We start from the raw sequence: 14,628 nt of genomic DNA, 5'->3' as shown, positions 1-14,628 counted from the left end.
TCTCTTCTCTTAATGAACATCACGACCCCGGTGATATCAAAGCCTAATGAGAAACATAACCGGCACATGTGAAAAGAGTTCAACGAGAACCATAATTGGCACGTTATGCTGAGAAATCCTTCACATAAAGCCGTGAAGCTGAGTTCTACAAGTGCTGATCAATGTTACATGACAAATCTACAAAGGCTGCATTTGCTACACCATTCAGGGCAAAACTGTGTCACTGACACTTGTGCATTTGGCACATTTTGTTACAGGGCATGGAACGGGGATAACTCCCAAGATGGTTCACTATTCTTTCGTTCCAAAGAGAATGTACACAGGGAACAAGAATCTTATTACCCGCCGGAGTTAAAAATTGTCACTGTTCTCAACAAATGTCAACAAATACCTAATAACTAACTGCCTATGATCCTCATTGCTTTCCTTACCTGTCAACTCTATCACACCTTTCATTATCCGGGAATACAGCCTTTCGAGCTGCGGCACGCCATAACCTGCAGTGAGCTCCATAAAGCGTTGCTTTACAGTATCTAGCTGTCCGAGTAAGTCATCCCCAGTAGTCGTGATGGCAATTTCACCATTGTCAGTCTCCATGGGTTCAGGAGGAGGTTCTGGTGCTTCAGCTGCTGAAGTGTCGGTTTCTTTCAGTGTGCCATTTGAATCAGGTTCTTTTGGAGCTTCTTCTGGGGAAGTTGGCTTTGACAAATCTTCATCTTCGGGGGACTTTTCATCTCTTGATGTCTCGTCTTTATTCATGCCTGAAACAAACAACAGCTCAATAATTTCCATAATCACTACTATCACAACTGGATACACAAGTAAGATGGTTATAGTCAAGGATGAAAAACAAATCATGAGAACCAACCCTGTTCATTTTCGGCACTTCTCTTTTGCCGCTTTAGCACTTCATAACTTTGTGACAGGTTTACATCTGGCTGTACATTACGAAGCCTTGCACTCATTCTAGGTACAGAAACCAGCTGAGCAACAGGTGCCGCTTGAAGAATAGAGCTATCTTCATCATCCACAACCTGCAGTGGTCCCCCCTGTGAAGCAATTTTATCACAAAAGGACACCAAAGATGGGTCCATCTGTGACAACATACCATGCACCTGACCAAAGGGGTCCGTTAGACACAACAATCTAGTGGTGTAGCCAACAATCCAATATAGCCGAAAGTGATGGAACAAACAACATACCACATCTCGGAGTTCACACGCTCTACTGACGATCCTAGATCCATTGTAGTCATCCCCATTATAAGTCTGTAAAGGCAATACACTGGTTAGCAACAAACTATAATTAAGTGAGCAAAAAAAGAAACTATAAATGCAATAGTTGCGGAATTTGGTGATTATTTCAGCTGTCATTAGTAGAAGGCTCAGCAACGAATTGTAATGTATTTCTTACAAAATGCAGGACCAGACATGTAACATGAGTCGAAGAACTAAATTCCCCAACAGAAAATATGTACCTTCGCATTCGAGACAATAAGATCAACGTCCTTCATAAATGTTGCCCTAGTAAGGTATTGTCCAGAGTCCACCCGCTGCAAGACAGTAGCCATATCCATGGGATTGTGAACTACTGATCGATAGTCAGGCACCTCCTCTTCTGATACCGGGAAGTGAAATACATTGAACCTTTTGTTGTACAAAATGCTGAAAAGACGAGCAGTGACACCATTATTTCTATCAGGTTTTGAAAACCAAATGAGCAATACTGTCTGACAAGATACTAGTGATTTTTTGCGTATGCTACAGATGATGAAGTATGAGTGGTCTATCGAAAACATGGTATATTCAAGGCAAGAGTATAACGGAAAAGGTTTTAAAAGCCCTCTCAAATCACAGAACAGTGTATATATGGAAACAAAATTTGAAAGATAGAGTTAGATGTTTTTGGTACCAAGGAAGTATTAAACAAGTTCGCCAACATGCGCTTGCATATTTATGATTTTGAAATTTCAGAACAAATCTTTAACTTCTTTATTCGGCTGAAAATAAACTGCTAAGCTGAGTTTAAACTAGCATTCCTTGAATCACTAGATATGTACTTGAATTTTGGAACTAAGCATATATTGGCGAACCAACAAGGGTCAGTAACAGTGTGGCGTTTACTGTAGAATACAATTGCGATTTTTTCTCATTGTTCTTTAATGAAATGGTCAAGCCTATTCCTAATAACTCCATAGTTAATTGGTGAGCACAAAGTGATAAAGCTGAATAAAGGAGTAAACTGCAGACCGGTTACAAATATCTCGGAGACACATCCTCATTCGACGAACAGCATGTTGCTCAGCCTCTGCCTTAGCTTTTAGCTCAGAAGCCTTAGGGCCCTCCACTTCCTTTGGAGCTTTGGGAAGATCAATTGCAGACTTCTGTTTCTTTGACTTGCTTCTTGACTCCTCCGTTTGGAGGGACAACAATGACTCAAACAATAGATTGAAGTAACTCAATCTGTCATCATAACTTGGTTGATCCACTTGATATCTATCAAACAAAGATTTTTTTCTTGGTGAAAGACAAGACAAAGATAGGAGGAAATGCAGTGAACTTGACGTTAAGCAGGGTTCACTGATTCAAAAAAAATGTTATAAAGAGAACCAAAGTCTGCAGGTTAATATCGTATTCTCAATCATGTGTCTATCATAGTATCATTACAACATGTCCAATGCCTAATGCATGTTTTGTTGCTGGTTGTTTCCATGTTTTGTTGGTGAATGAGCAAAGATGGAATAGTAAATGACATATGCAAAGCATTTACAGAGATCAAGAGTAAAAATATTAATAATAAGCCGAGAAATAAAGAAATTGTAAATTAACTAGCACAATCTAAGCAGCAGGTCAAGGCAATGATCACTATGTATGCTACTTAAATCGGCAAGAACAAGCCAACGCAACCCAGGAAAACTAGAAAAACATTTGGAAAGGAACATGCACATCATGTTTTGTTGGTGAATGAGCAAAGATGGAATAGTAGATTACATATGCAAAGCATTTACAGAGATCAAGAGTGAAAATATTAATAATAAGCTGAGCAACAAAGAAATTGTAAATTAACTAACACAATCTAAGTAGCAGGTCAAGGCAATGATCACTACGTATGTAACTTACATTGGCAAGAACAAGCCAATGCGACCCAGGAAAACTAGAAAAACATTTGTCAAGGAACCTACACATTACGAGAAGAAAATATGAAAGCACACTCTTGTTCAAGGTCAGTGAAATCCACTGATGATGTCCCTAGCAACAGAACTGGAAGGTTGGATGGCAATTCATTCAACAGAGTCAATAACACAGCCCTAAGCTGTTCATGTGCCTGTAACATAAAAAAATGAAGTATTTAGCTAAATAACCATTATCGAACACTTCACACCAAACTTTGAACAACTTCAACAGCATATCTACTAACCGTATCCCACCAAAGATGGAACTGAGACAAGTAGAGAATGGATGGGGTTGTTCTCTTGGCTTCCCCAAAAATATGCACAAGAGCTTCTTCAGGTGTCTTTGCACTTGGATCGGAGAGAAGAGATGGCAGTCCCAAAGAGTGAACAGAAAATTTCTCAAGCTCATGCAAAACAGCTGGTCCAACATGATCCTGCTAAGCCTAAAACACATTAGTAAGTGAAAAAGATAGAAACAGAATATGATATTATCCATGTAAAAAAAGAAACAGCCCTACCAGTCCAACACTCTCACCACCACATATCAAAAGTCGAGGTCTATAAACAAGGGGGATGGAAGATCCGTAGGTAAGGGCAGAGAACTTGCTAACATCTATGGATGAAAGAAAAGGAAAAATATCAGAAATCCGTTCCATTATTTTCTCAAGATGCCTCTTCAGACATGGAGCAATAACTGATGAAAGTGGCCTTGAATGCACAATGGATCCCCTATGCGCAGCTGGAGTTATTGTAGACATAGCTTCCAAGAAGTGGTACTTCTCAACTCTGACAGAATCCACATCAATGACAAACTTGTCATCACTAGTGTAGACCTGAGGATATTTCTCTCTGAATGCTCGAATAGCTGCTTCTGTACATAATGCTTTCAAATCAGCTCCACAATACCCCACGCAGCTAGCAGCAAGCTCCATCTTTAGTTCCTTCGGTGGAGGATCCTTCCATTTCCTTGTATGAATATCCAGTATCTCAGCTCGAGCCTCATAGCCAGGTAATGGAAAATAGAACTCACGATCGAATCGGCCAGGTCTACGCAATGCACCATCGATGGCATCAATTCGGTTAGTTGCTCCAATCAAAACAACTTGCCCACGTGAATCAAGGCCATCCATCAAAGCAAGCAATGTCGAAACAATTGAATTATGAATCTGCTCTTGCTTGCTAGATCTCACAGGTGCCAGGCCATCTATTTCATCAAAAAAAATAATGGACGGCTGATTCTTTTGAGCTTCCTCAAAAAGTAATTTGAGCTGCCTTTCAGCCTCTCCCACCCATTTACTAAGAACATCAGCTCCTTTGCGCATATAAAAACTCACCTTCTGGCCAGCTTTAGAGGCAGCACAAGCTAAGGCACGGGCAATCAATGTCTTTCCTGTACCAGGGGGGCCACAGAGAAGAACTCCCCTAGGAGGGGTGATGTGATAGTTTGCAAAAAAATCTGGATACAGCAAAGGGAAGAAAACCATTTCCTTTAGAGCATCAATGTACTCCGATAGTCCACCTATATCATTAAAACTCACACTCTCGTCGACCTGCAGAGGCTGAATATCAGCTCCTCCCTTGGAACTTGGTCCAGCAGTTTGGACCCCAGGCGTGAGTGACGAACTGTCACCCTGGTGACCCCATCCTGACGCTCCAACATTCATACCCCATGCTGCTGGACTATGCATGTCCAATCCACCCAACAACCACGGCATACCTCCCCTCCCACTACGCATCCATGGCATGGATGGACCTTCATCTGGCTCATCCACAAGAAGGGAATCATCTGAATCATCTGGCAAAGAGAAACGAGAGCGCTTATGCATGCGCGACCCACCTTTTTTTAAATACTTGCTGTTCTTTGGACCAATTCCATGAACTAGTACTCTTCGAGGAGATTGTGGTCTGTGCTTCCCTTCCTTCCGAGGGGATGGTCTACGAACTTCTGAGCGATCCCTTAGATCATATCTCCTCCTTCCTTCTTGCTCTTCCTCACCATCTTCATCATCTCCATCTGCTTCAGCTTCATCACCTCCATCAACCTCCTCCTCATCACCAACATCCTCATCAATGTCATTGCCATTTTCTGTTTGATCTTCTGCACCTTGCTCTTCAGAGCTTTCTTGCTCATCTTCAGATTGTTGGTACGTATGCAGTCTTTGTCCCCGCAGAGATCTTCTAGGCCGTAAACCTTCACGGCGGGGTATGGAGTTAGATAACTTCTGGCGCTTTGGCCGAGCTGACACTTCATCATGCCCAGCATTATTTTCCCCTTTACTCTTTGAAGATCGATATCTGGGTCTCTGAAACATTTAAGGGAAAAAGAGAGATAATTAAAACAATAGTCAGTAAATTTAGTTGTCAGTTGGGGTACTAGTGTGAATGAGCAGAGTAACCTTTCAGGAACTGCAGAAACTCACCATAAGATCATCATCTTCCATACTGGAACTATCTGTATCATAGCCCTCCAGATTTACAGAAATTCTTCGCTTTCGTGTTGAACGGCGCAAATTTGCTGCAATAGACTATAAAGGATATCATTATAATCAAGCCAACTCAAGCCAATTGAGCATAAACAATAAAGTCCTTACAAAGAAAAGGCCTTCATACTGAGCTATAAGACGTGACTCAGATTTTAATATCAACATGAACCCTAGGAATAAAAGCCTAATGACAGTCTAGTGATTTTTTTTTTGGTCAACAACCAGGGTAATCATGGATACAAGTTAGTGCAACAGTGCAGCCTTTATAAAAAGCAACATATTCCTCAGAACAAAAACTACCGATAACTATAAATTAATAACTGGTCAAATCATATATAAAAAGGCATGGTAGACCAAATTACAACATATTAATTATGACAACTGCCATTTTTGGACTTATCTTGATAAGCAAGGAAGTAATAGCATTTTTAGCGAAGCACCAAATCCAGAACAACTAGCAACACAGAAACAACTTTGATGATTTGTTTCAACCTTATGGGAATAGTGATGTCATCACCTCTTAATTGCACACTGAACATTTTTCCAAAACAGTTCACCATTAATGTTCCTTAAAATTGGTTCCTGGAGGTTGATGAGATGGAAAACAGAGCTTTTCTTATAGGTTGATACCCCACTACAGAAGAATGCATGTACCGAGGCTATACAATTTATGTGATGCATGATTGCACCAAACATAGCACACAAAATATATGTACAGAAATGAAACAAAGATGCAGGCATTCAACCAAAGGTCCAAACACTACATGCATGCAGGACTCCAGATTATGGATTATCCAACAGGCCAACATAACAACACCAGTAATGCATGCCTTAGCAGTTAGCACAATAGATGTGATGTTTGATCTCTCTGGTGTATATTAGCTGACTGTTAATTGGAAAGCTATCTAATTACACCTACCACTGATAGTTAGACCAGGTGAATCCAGCATTACTCTATCAACCCCACTCAGGAATAACCCCATCAAGCCAGCACATCAAAGCTACCAAAGTCACCACTACATGCACATGATTTACAAGCCCAAAATGATGCATAATTAACATGTATCAAAAGCATGCACGCATTGCCAATCCCATACATGCAGTTACCTATACAAACAGATCACTACAAAAGAACAAGTGAGATCACAGGCTCATTAAGCATAGGCAGACGAAGTAGCTTACATCGGTGAGTGGTGCTCGTGCAGCTGGCTTGCGAAGCAGTTTCTTAGCAATCTGTGATGCAGCTGTTCGCTTCTTAGACTTGACCTTCTTGCGCATACCTGGCTTATAGTACATATACCCACGGGCGTAGTACTTAGGGCGCTGCCGCAGCCGGTCACTGGTCCTCACCGGCGTCACCGACGCATCCCCCTTTCCCTCCATCAGCACCATCTCTCCGTCCTCCTCACGCCCACTTCCAAACCATGTTGACCATTGCTTCTTAAATCAGGCCAAACAGTCTCACTATTTTAGCCAATCCCCAAACCCTAGCCCCGAATTCACCTACATACATACACAAATAAGATATCAAATTTACCGCTCGTACATTACATAATGGAATCAATTGCTTATTTTCCATACTGAAAACTCCCCCCAAAAAACACCAAAAAAATCAAACCCCATGAACAATAATACGAATCCACCGCACCAAACTCCAATCAGCCAACCACGAATCATCCAAAATTCATACAGCCGAACAAAGCCCCGCCCCCACGCCAGAACCCCGAGCTAAAACCCCCTAAGGTGGGCCCAAAAACAACGTAAAAAATCCGGGCAAAAATCCAAGTCAGGCGCCGCGGGCAGCTGACCTCCGGGATCCGATCGGCGGGGGCACCGCGCCGCGCGAGCCCGGGCAGATACGAGGCGGCGGTGGGCGGCGGAGGCGAGACGAGGCGACTCACGAGGGTTTCGTCTCCTCCTTCGCGTCGGGGGTTTCGAAGCGGAGGGGGTGCCGAGACGACGCGAGGGTTTCGGACTTCTTTCCTGTCCGGGGCCGCACGCGCGGGGCACGTGAGAGTGGGTGAGGGGGGGACACCTCGGCGGCGACATTCACACGAGAGTGGTGCGTGCGGCTTCTGACAGGTGGGCGCGATGGTCGCGGCGGTCCCGGTGGCAGTGGGTGGAGAGGAGGCCTGGACTTGGGATTGGAGGTTTTGCGAATTCGTGGGTGGGATTTTCCAGGGGGTTGGATGGGGATCGGACGGTGAAGAGGGTTTTTCCAGGTTTATTGGGAGGTCTATTTTAACGAACTCGTGTACCGTTGGAGAAAACGGGCTTTAAAGTAGGAGTGGGTGTCTACACGTGTCTCTTTGTTTCCCTCTGCGGCTCTGCCCTAGGATCCTCTAAAAGAAAAACATTTCCATAGCCTCTCGAGAGAGAACACTTAAAAAACCTATATAGAAGAAAATTTTAAAAAGATCATCAATATTCCATTACCAGGTTGATCATCCATGTGAAATATGTTTCTCCCATCACTCTAGTTTTTACGGAGCATATTTGACAACCATACTCCAACGTAGCGGTCTAAAAAAAAGTCACTTTGGCTCCATAGGGGCTCGATGGCCTCAACACAACGAGGATAACTTCTTAAAATTTTGATTTAAGATAAAAACCGAAATTAGTCAAAGAAAAAGCATTCTATAAATTGTAGAAAGTTACGTGTCATATATAACGATGACTCTCTTGATTGTCACAATATTGTGAAAGTAAAGGAGACTGATTTAGGATGATTTTCAATATTTCGTCTTGGTTGCTTTATGGATTTGCACTGCAAGCTAAACTTATTGTTAATGACGTAAAATAAAATATAATCGCTTGTTGGAATCTGGCCTTTTATGATCTAATTGCAACCATGAACAGATCATCTATGAAGCTAACAGAATCCATCATCGCTTTTAACAACCTTGCCGTAATATCAATAATTTTTTATGCATATTTAACATAGAATGTTCGTAGGAAACTATCATTTTTAGGAATCGAGAAATACTCACACGTATCAAACGGGGCCTTAATGTTGTGTATCTGATAAGACAATGGTAGACAAAAAAAAACATTGTGCACCGACGAGTATTTCAGACTGCACCGCTGCACGACATATGCCGTAGAGAGACCGTGGCAAGAAATCGTATGGAGTATGTCACTGTCACAAACCAGACAATACGACATGTTCGCTGAACTCAAACAACCACCGAACGGCCAGGTTTGTTGCACTTGTTCCCTCCAAAGACGGCACTAGTGCCCAGTTTCTTTTCACCTTTGGAAGCTTCCTCGTGCGTTTGGTGCTCAGGCCTGTGACTCGACAGAGCTGAGCCATACCCTACCAATGACCATCATCATGCACGCACAAAATCGAGTACAAATCGCAAATGGCCGGGTGCGTCGTACCATCTTAACACTCTGCTGCTTGCCTGCATCATGCGAGCACAAAATCGAGTACAAGCAGCAGCAACTGTGCAGGGGGTAATGGAAACCTGCAAGGAACATGAGGTATAATATTTGCATAAACAGCCATTCAAATAAATTTCTACAAATATCTTGATTAAACCCTTTTACATAATGGATCAATCACCTGACCTTAAGCAAAGCTACAACATAAATGATATGGATCAGCTGCGGAATTGGCAAAAAGTAGAACGAGGATGGTACTTGTACTCTCATGTTTCGGACCCAACATTGAAATGTAACGTCTCAATTTAGCGAATCAGCTATACATGTATAACCCTTGGCAAGTAGCAATACCATGGAAAATACAAGACACTCGCTTCTGATGGTTATTTGAGGATTGGGATGGTTATTTGAGGATTGGGCAGGCAACGCAATGGTTAGCACTGATTTTTCTTGATCATCATCAATCACAGGCAAGCATCCGGGTGCAATTGTGAGTCCATGCAGCTTGATGCGTCCAACTGATCAGTCACCATTGTTTTCGTCATTTGCATCATGATGATTGTCACCATAGTCTACCCAAGGGAGCAGTGACTCGAGGAAGACCATCGCAGGATTGCGACCAGCAACTTCCCGAGGAGCACGGAGTCTCTCAGGCCCAGCTTCTTGTTCAGGAGGTGGCATCTCATGCACCATTCCTGGACCAACCATAAATGGACGTAGTTCTTCTGGGGGGAGCGATGGTGTTATGTCGGAGAAGTCTGAAACAAGCAGATGAGAGTACCTGCAAAATAGGACACAACTTCCTCAAATCATCATCTTTGTATCTCGAAAGATAGTCTGGGATAACTTTTGTAAACATATATCATCCCGTTAATAAGCATGAAAGGGGTACTGCCAAAACTATCTTACCATCCCATAAATATATATATGTCAGTTACCTCTAACCCCACCCCCAGTTACGATCCCAAAAACAGTATAGTTGCGATCCATAAGATATGTCAGTTACTATAAATATATATGATCATAACTAGGTAACTTCTCTAGTCGTAATTATACTTAGTATCATGTGATCGTAACTTGTTCACCTCTGTACATAACCCTAGTTACAATCCCAAAAGCAGTATAGTTACGATCTAAAGTTACTACAAATATATATCGTAACTCGGTACCTTCTCTAGTCGTAATTATGCATTTTTGTCATGTGATCGTAACTTGTTCATCTCTGCGCACATCCGCAGTTATGATCCCAAAAGCAGTATATTTGTGATCATAACTAACTTTTTATCATATGATCATAACTCAACTATTTGTGCCGTCATAACTAACTATTTTCTTAGTCGTAACTAGGGTGGCGCAGCAATAAACTACAATGCTCATCGTAATTATATACTTTTTGTCATGTGATCGTAACTCAACTATATGTGCCGTTGTAACTGACTATTTTCTAAATCGTAACTTGGAGGGTGACGCTGCAGTGAACTACGTTGCGTCTAGACGTAAAATAGACTCATCCAAACTAAGAGAACTGTAGTCATAAACAGTAATCTGCTATGTCCAAACTAAGAGAACAAAGGACGTAATTAAAGAAGAATCATCAAGAAAATTCAGACTGTAGTGCAAAGATGGAGCAACTTACTCATTCTTATCTGAAGAAAACACCTCTTTTCTAACGCATGCCCAGTCTTGCGCTTCTCTGTTATCCTGCTTCAGTGATTCAATCACCAAAAGAGCAGCCTCTTTCAGTAAGATCTGCAGTTCTGGGAACCTCCACATGATATAGTGACGTTCAACATATATGTTAATCATATGCTCGAGTGAAGGGCTTCCTGGTTTTGCCATTCCAAAGAACACATTTTTGAGTATTTGGGTCCATGATGAATCTTTCAGAGGAGCCTTGTCAACTATCTTTTGAAGCACCGATGGATGAAGCATCAGAGCTTGCTTCATGAGATCAACAGATGTTGACTTGTCAGCATGATCAGAACCCTCCTCAGATGCTGCATCACGCTCAAGGTAAAACCGTGCAATAGGAAGAGAAAACGAGAAATTTGGGAATAACCACAGGGAGCTATCGCACTGGTACTCTTCTGCAAATTGCTCCAACCATTTGTACTGTTGTGATCTTAGAGCAAAGTAATCAATGCAAAACAAAGCACCCTTTGGATCATCAGTATCCAGTGACAAGAGAAACTTGCAGATCTCTAAAGCAGATCGGTGGCAACCACGCCTATCCAAATTTTTCATGTGACTAAAGAGTGCTGTGAAAAATGGCTTGTTTGTGTCATGGCTGTATTTCAACTGGTAGTTACCCTGCAGTGGGCTGAACAAAGGATGCCAAGCACACTCCAATGCAAATAGACACTTCTCAACTGCATCTGCTGATGACTGATGTTCTCCAGAATATTTGAAAAGTTCAGCAAATGTCAACAATGATTCTGGATGATATGGATATTTTCCTAATACTGATGCAATAGCATTGAGATCATTGGCTGCTTTGGCAGCTTCAAATAATTCCTGCACATGGCTGACAGAAGGATCATACAAGTACCTGCAAACAATGAAGAGTTGGTTATTGAAAAGGTTAATTCCTGTGGAACTGAAAAAGGTCAAGGCGCTTGCAAATTCAAATAGAACTACCTCTGACACTCATTCCGCCTTACAAAGAAAGAAAACAAAAAACAAAGACCATAACTGTGGGGCAGAGGTCAGTAAACATGATATGCAATACAAATAATAACTACAACTGTACGTTGTAACCAAGCAAACTAGTGTGCAGAAATCAGACGTTACCCAGACAATCCTGAAAACATGCCACATTGAATTTAAGACACTCAGTCCAGCCCAAGTCAGAAGATTAAGTGCTCATGCATAACAACTTATGATGCGTACAAAGAAACCTCGTGTTACCAAGAGGTTGGTTCATAGAGCATTAGAGGCGGCGGGAGGACTGAGCATCGCATGGAGAATAACTGCACACCATCTGAACATTATTTACTTGTATGTTAAAATTTTTTGACTACCAACCATATATGAATCAAATAATAGTTTGTCCTCCAAATATCACACCCCAAACTCCCAAAGATGGAGGTGTACATATCTTATACACTGCAGAATTCATAAGCTATGACCTCACCTGAAATAATTCAAACCACTCTTCGTCTCAAGAAGATCCATTGACATCGATTTGTCCCATGGTGGCCAGTAGCTAGGTGGAGAAACAAGAAGAGTCCTTCTTGGATTGTAGGCAACTCGCCTAACACCACGTACTTGCCTCGAACTGCTAGGTACATTCCGTTGATTTTCAAATGAACCCACTACCTTTGATCCAAAAATGCGTCTCATCTCATTTTCACCCTTTAGATGTTTGGGATCAATTGCGAGAACTGAGGACGGCCCATGAGTGGTTTCATTTGTCTCAATTTCCTTTCCAGCTGCTCTGTCACTTTGGTGAACTCTTTGTTGCACAGGCTTCTTTTCAATAGATAGATCTTCGAGTATTGAATCCAGCGACTGTTCATCATTCAACTTTCTTAGCGATGGTTCCACCTTGCCCTTTTTCTTTTTTTTCTTAGATTTCTTGTTTGTTTCAGGAACAACGTTCATACCTTTCTTTTTCACGGAATGTTTCTGTTCTGTGTAACTGTCAGGTTGACTTCTTTCCACTTCATCTTCCTGCAGCAGGGTAACCACATAAGAGTAAGACTACCATCATGCCATTGATAGCCATGGATACTGGGATATATTCATCCTGACAAACAAACTACCATGAAAAATACAGACAGCAATACAATACGACGCAATGAGGAAAGGCTACAGCACAGAAGCTGGGTCTTTACAGATTTCACAACCGTTATTATTTATGTTTCTTTCACCTTAGGATAATGGTTCCATCCAAGCATGCACCATGACCTGCAATACTTAAACATGAATGTCCTAACACCTTGAATGAATCAAACCAAGATGAAAATTAAATACTATTAAGTCCGAAGTTTACAGATATGGTTTAATGAGAAACATCTCTTTTCTATGTATATTCAGCCAGTTTCTCACTTTGTGGTAAAGCGCAACACATAATCAATTCTTAAGAGATAAAACAAACCTCAGATTCCATTCAACAACCTGCTCTATGTTAAGCAGTGGAAAAGTGGCAGCTCAACTGAGACCCCCACAGTGCAACAATAATTTACTGCTGATGATTCTGAATATTAGCACCGTGCAACATTAATCATTTCCTGATTCTTTCAGGAGTTGCCACAGTTGTACCCGTCCTCAAAACAACCACATGCGCAGAATCATAACTTGTGCCTCATGCCTCCTTCCACAACACTAACAACCAACATCAAGAAATTACAACAAAAGGATCGTCTCTATTTGCGCCTAACTATTTTACCACTGACGTAAAATTAAATCGGACACTACGAACGCAGCACGATTGCACCCGAGAGCAATCAGGTCGAAGAAGTGCTCTTACTAGAAGTACAGAACTCTAACGAGCTGATCAGAGGTGAGGCACGGACCTTGTCTTCTTCTTCGTCGTCGTCGCCGCCACCGTCGAGGAGATCGAAGAGGTTCCGCGCGGCGGCGCGGGGAGGAGAGGCTTCATCCTCCTCCTCCTCCGGCTGCTCACCGACGGCGACGTTGGGTTCCTGCGGGGCGGCCTCCCGCTCCTGGAGGACTCGCCGGAGCAACCTAGCGGACATGCCGACGGCGAGCTGGAGCGAGGGTTAGGGTTTGGGTTTGGGCGGCGAGGCCGAGGCGAGAGAATTTTCAGATGGAGATTGGAGAGGAGAGTTTTGCCTTTTCCTGCACTCGAGAGGGGCTTTTGAAAATTTAATGTTAGCGATTTTTTTTAAAGGGTCTTTTAGCGATTTTTTAAAGGGCCTTTTAGCGAATTCGCTAAGCAGCCTAGAGAAGCTTAGGTAAATTTGTAGGGATAAATAAACCTTACATTTGGGAGATTTTTAAGATTCCGGTTATATTACGAGTCATTGTTTTTTTTTACTTTTTTGTGAGGATTGGAATTTTAGAAAGAGGACCAGCTTAATAGCAAAGTAAAGTATTTTTTCAAGGGTTTCAAATCCGAATTTTGTTTCTGACATTGTCTCTTTTCTTTCCCTTGTTAACAAAACTATTGGTTCCTTTTTTTTTTTCTCTCGAAGGAGTTAGATCAAGTTAAACCTACGAGGCTATGACACATGATCAGAGCAATTGTGCATTCGACTATTCGAGAAGTCTGGCAAAACTAGTATCGAACTGGTAGAGGAAACGGTTTTTAGTATGTCATTACAGTTCTTTATTTAATACTAACCTATCAGTCACCAATAGCCCCTATAGCTCAGTGGTAGAGCGTCAGTCTTGTAAACTGAAGGTCCGTAGTTCGATCCTGCGTGGGGGCATTTTTTTTCCTTGTTTTACGCCGGGCCATTCTTTTTTCTTGTTATACGCCATTGCCGTTGGGAGACAACTCTTTGCTCTTCGTTTTCTCCAGAGGAGTTACCCTCTTAGAGCATCTTATGATTCATCCAGCAATTATCGCAATATAAACAGAGCTCAAACTGCAAATACAAACTTTGCATGATAATCCAG

At 42.0% G+C, this 14,628-nt stretch overlaps 2 protein-coding genes and 1 non-coding gene across 5 annotated transcripts; 1 reads left to right on the top strand and 2 right to left on the bottom strand.

Moving 5' to 3' along the window:
- Nucleotides 1-85: 85 nt before the first annotated feature.
- LOC133896750 (ATPase family AAA domain-containing protein At1g05910-like) lies at nucleotides 86-7,661 on the bottom strand. 3 transcript variants are annotated; one of them, XM_062337357.1, is made up of 11 exons: nucleotides 7,557-7,661; nucleotides 6,838-7,158; nucleotides 5,593-5,697; nucleotides 3,691-5,475; nucleotides 3,418-3,606; nucleotides 3,182-3,324; nucleotides 2,250-2,495; nucleotides 1,478-1,664; nucleotides 1,203-1,268; nucleotides 869-1,115; nucleotides 86-761 (listed from the first exon to the last, which is right to left on the bottom strand). In XM_062337357.1, exons 2-11 carry the CDS (start codon nucleotides 7,045-7,047, stop codon nucleotides 352-354), a joined length of 3,588 nt encoding a protein of 1,195 aa, XP_062193341.1. In that variant the 5' UTR covers nucleotides 7,048-7,158; nucleotides 7,557-7,661; the 3' UTR covers nucleotides 86-351. The 3 variants fall into 3 exon arrangements, with proteins under 3 accessions (XP_062193341.1, XP_062193339.1, XP_062193342.1); XM_062337355.1 differs by having other exon boundaries at nucleotides 7,464-7,652; XM_062337358.1 differs by lacking the exon at nucleotides 7,557-7,661 and having other exon boundaries at nucleotides 5,593-5,687; nucleotides 6,838-6,977.
- Nucleotides 7,662-9,144: 1,483 nt separating this feature from the next.
- LOC133897316 (uncharacterized) lies at nucleotides 9,145-13,864 on the bottom strand. The gene is made up of 4 exons (XM_062337999.1): nucleotides 13,560-13,864; nucleotides 12,176-12,714; nucleotides 10,679-11,590; nucleotides 9,145-9,823 (listed from the first exon to the last, which is right to left on the bottom strand). The coding sequence occupies exons 1-4, from the start codon at nucleotides 13,740-13,742 to the stop codon at nucleotides 9,565-9,567; spliced, it is 1,893 nt and encodes a 630-aa protein (XP_062193983.1). The 5' UTR covers nucleotides 13,743-13,864; the 3' UTR covers nucleotides 9,145-9,564.
- Nucleotides 13,865-14,366: 502 nt separating this feature from the next.
- On the top strand, nucleotides 14,367-14,438 carry TRNAT-UGU (transfer RNA threonine (anticodon UGU)). The gene has a single exon. It is a non-coding gene; the product is annotated as a tRNA-Thr (tRNA).
- The last annotated feature ends 190 nt before the right edge of the window (nucleotides 14,439-14,628 follow it).

This window comes from Phragmites australis, chromosome 17, assembly GCF_958298935.1.
Source record: "Phragmites australis chromosome 17, lpPhrAust1.1, whole genome shotgun sequence".
NCBI classification, from domain to species: domain Eukaryota; kingdom Viridiplantae; phylum Streptophyta; class Magnoliopsida; order Poales; family Poaceae; genus Phragmites; species Phragmites australis.
This window is presented reverse-complemented; position numbering and strand designations above follow the sequence as displayed.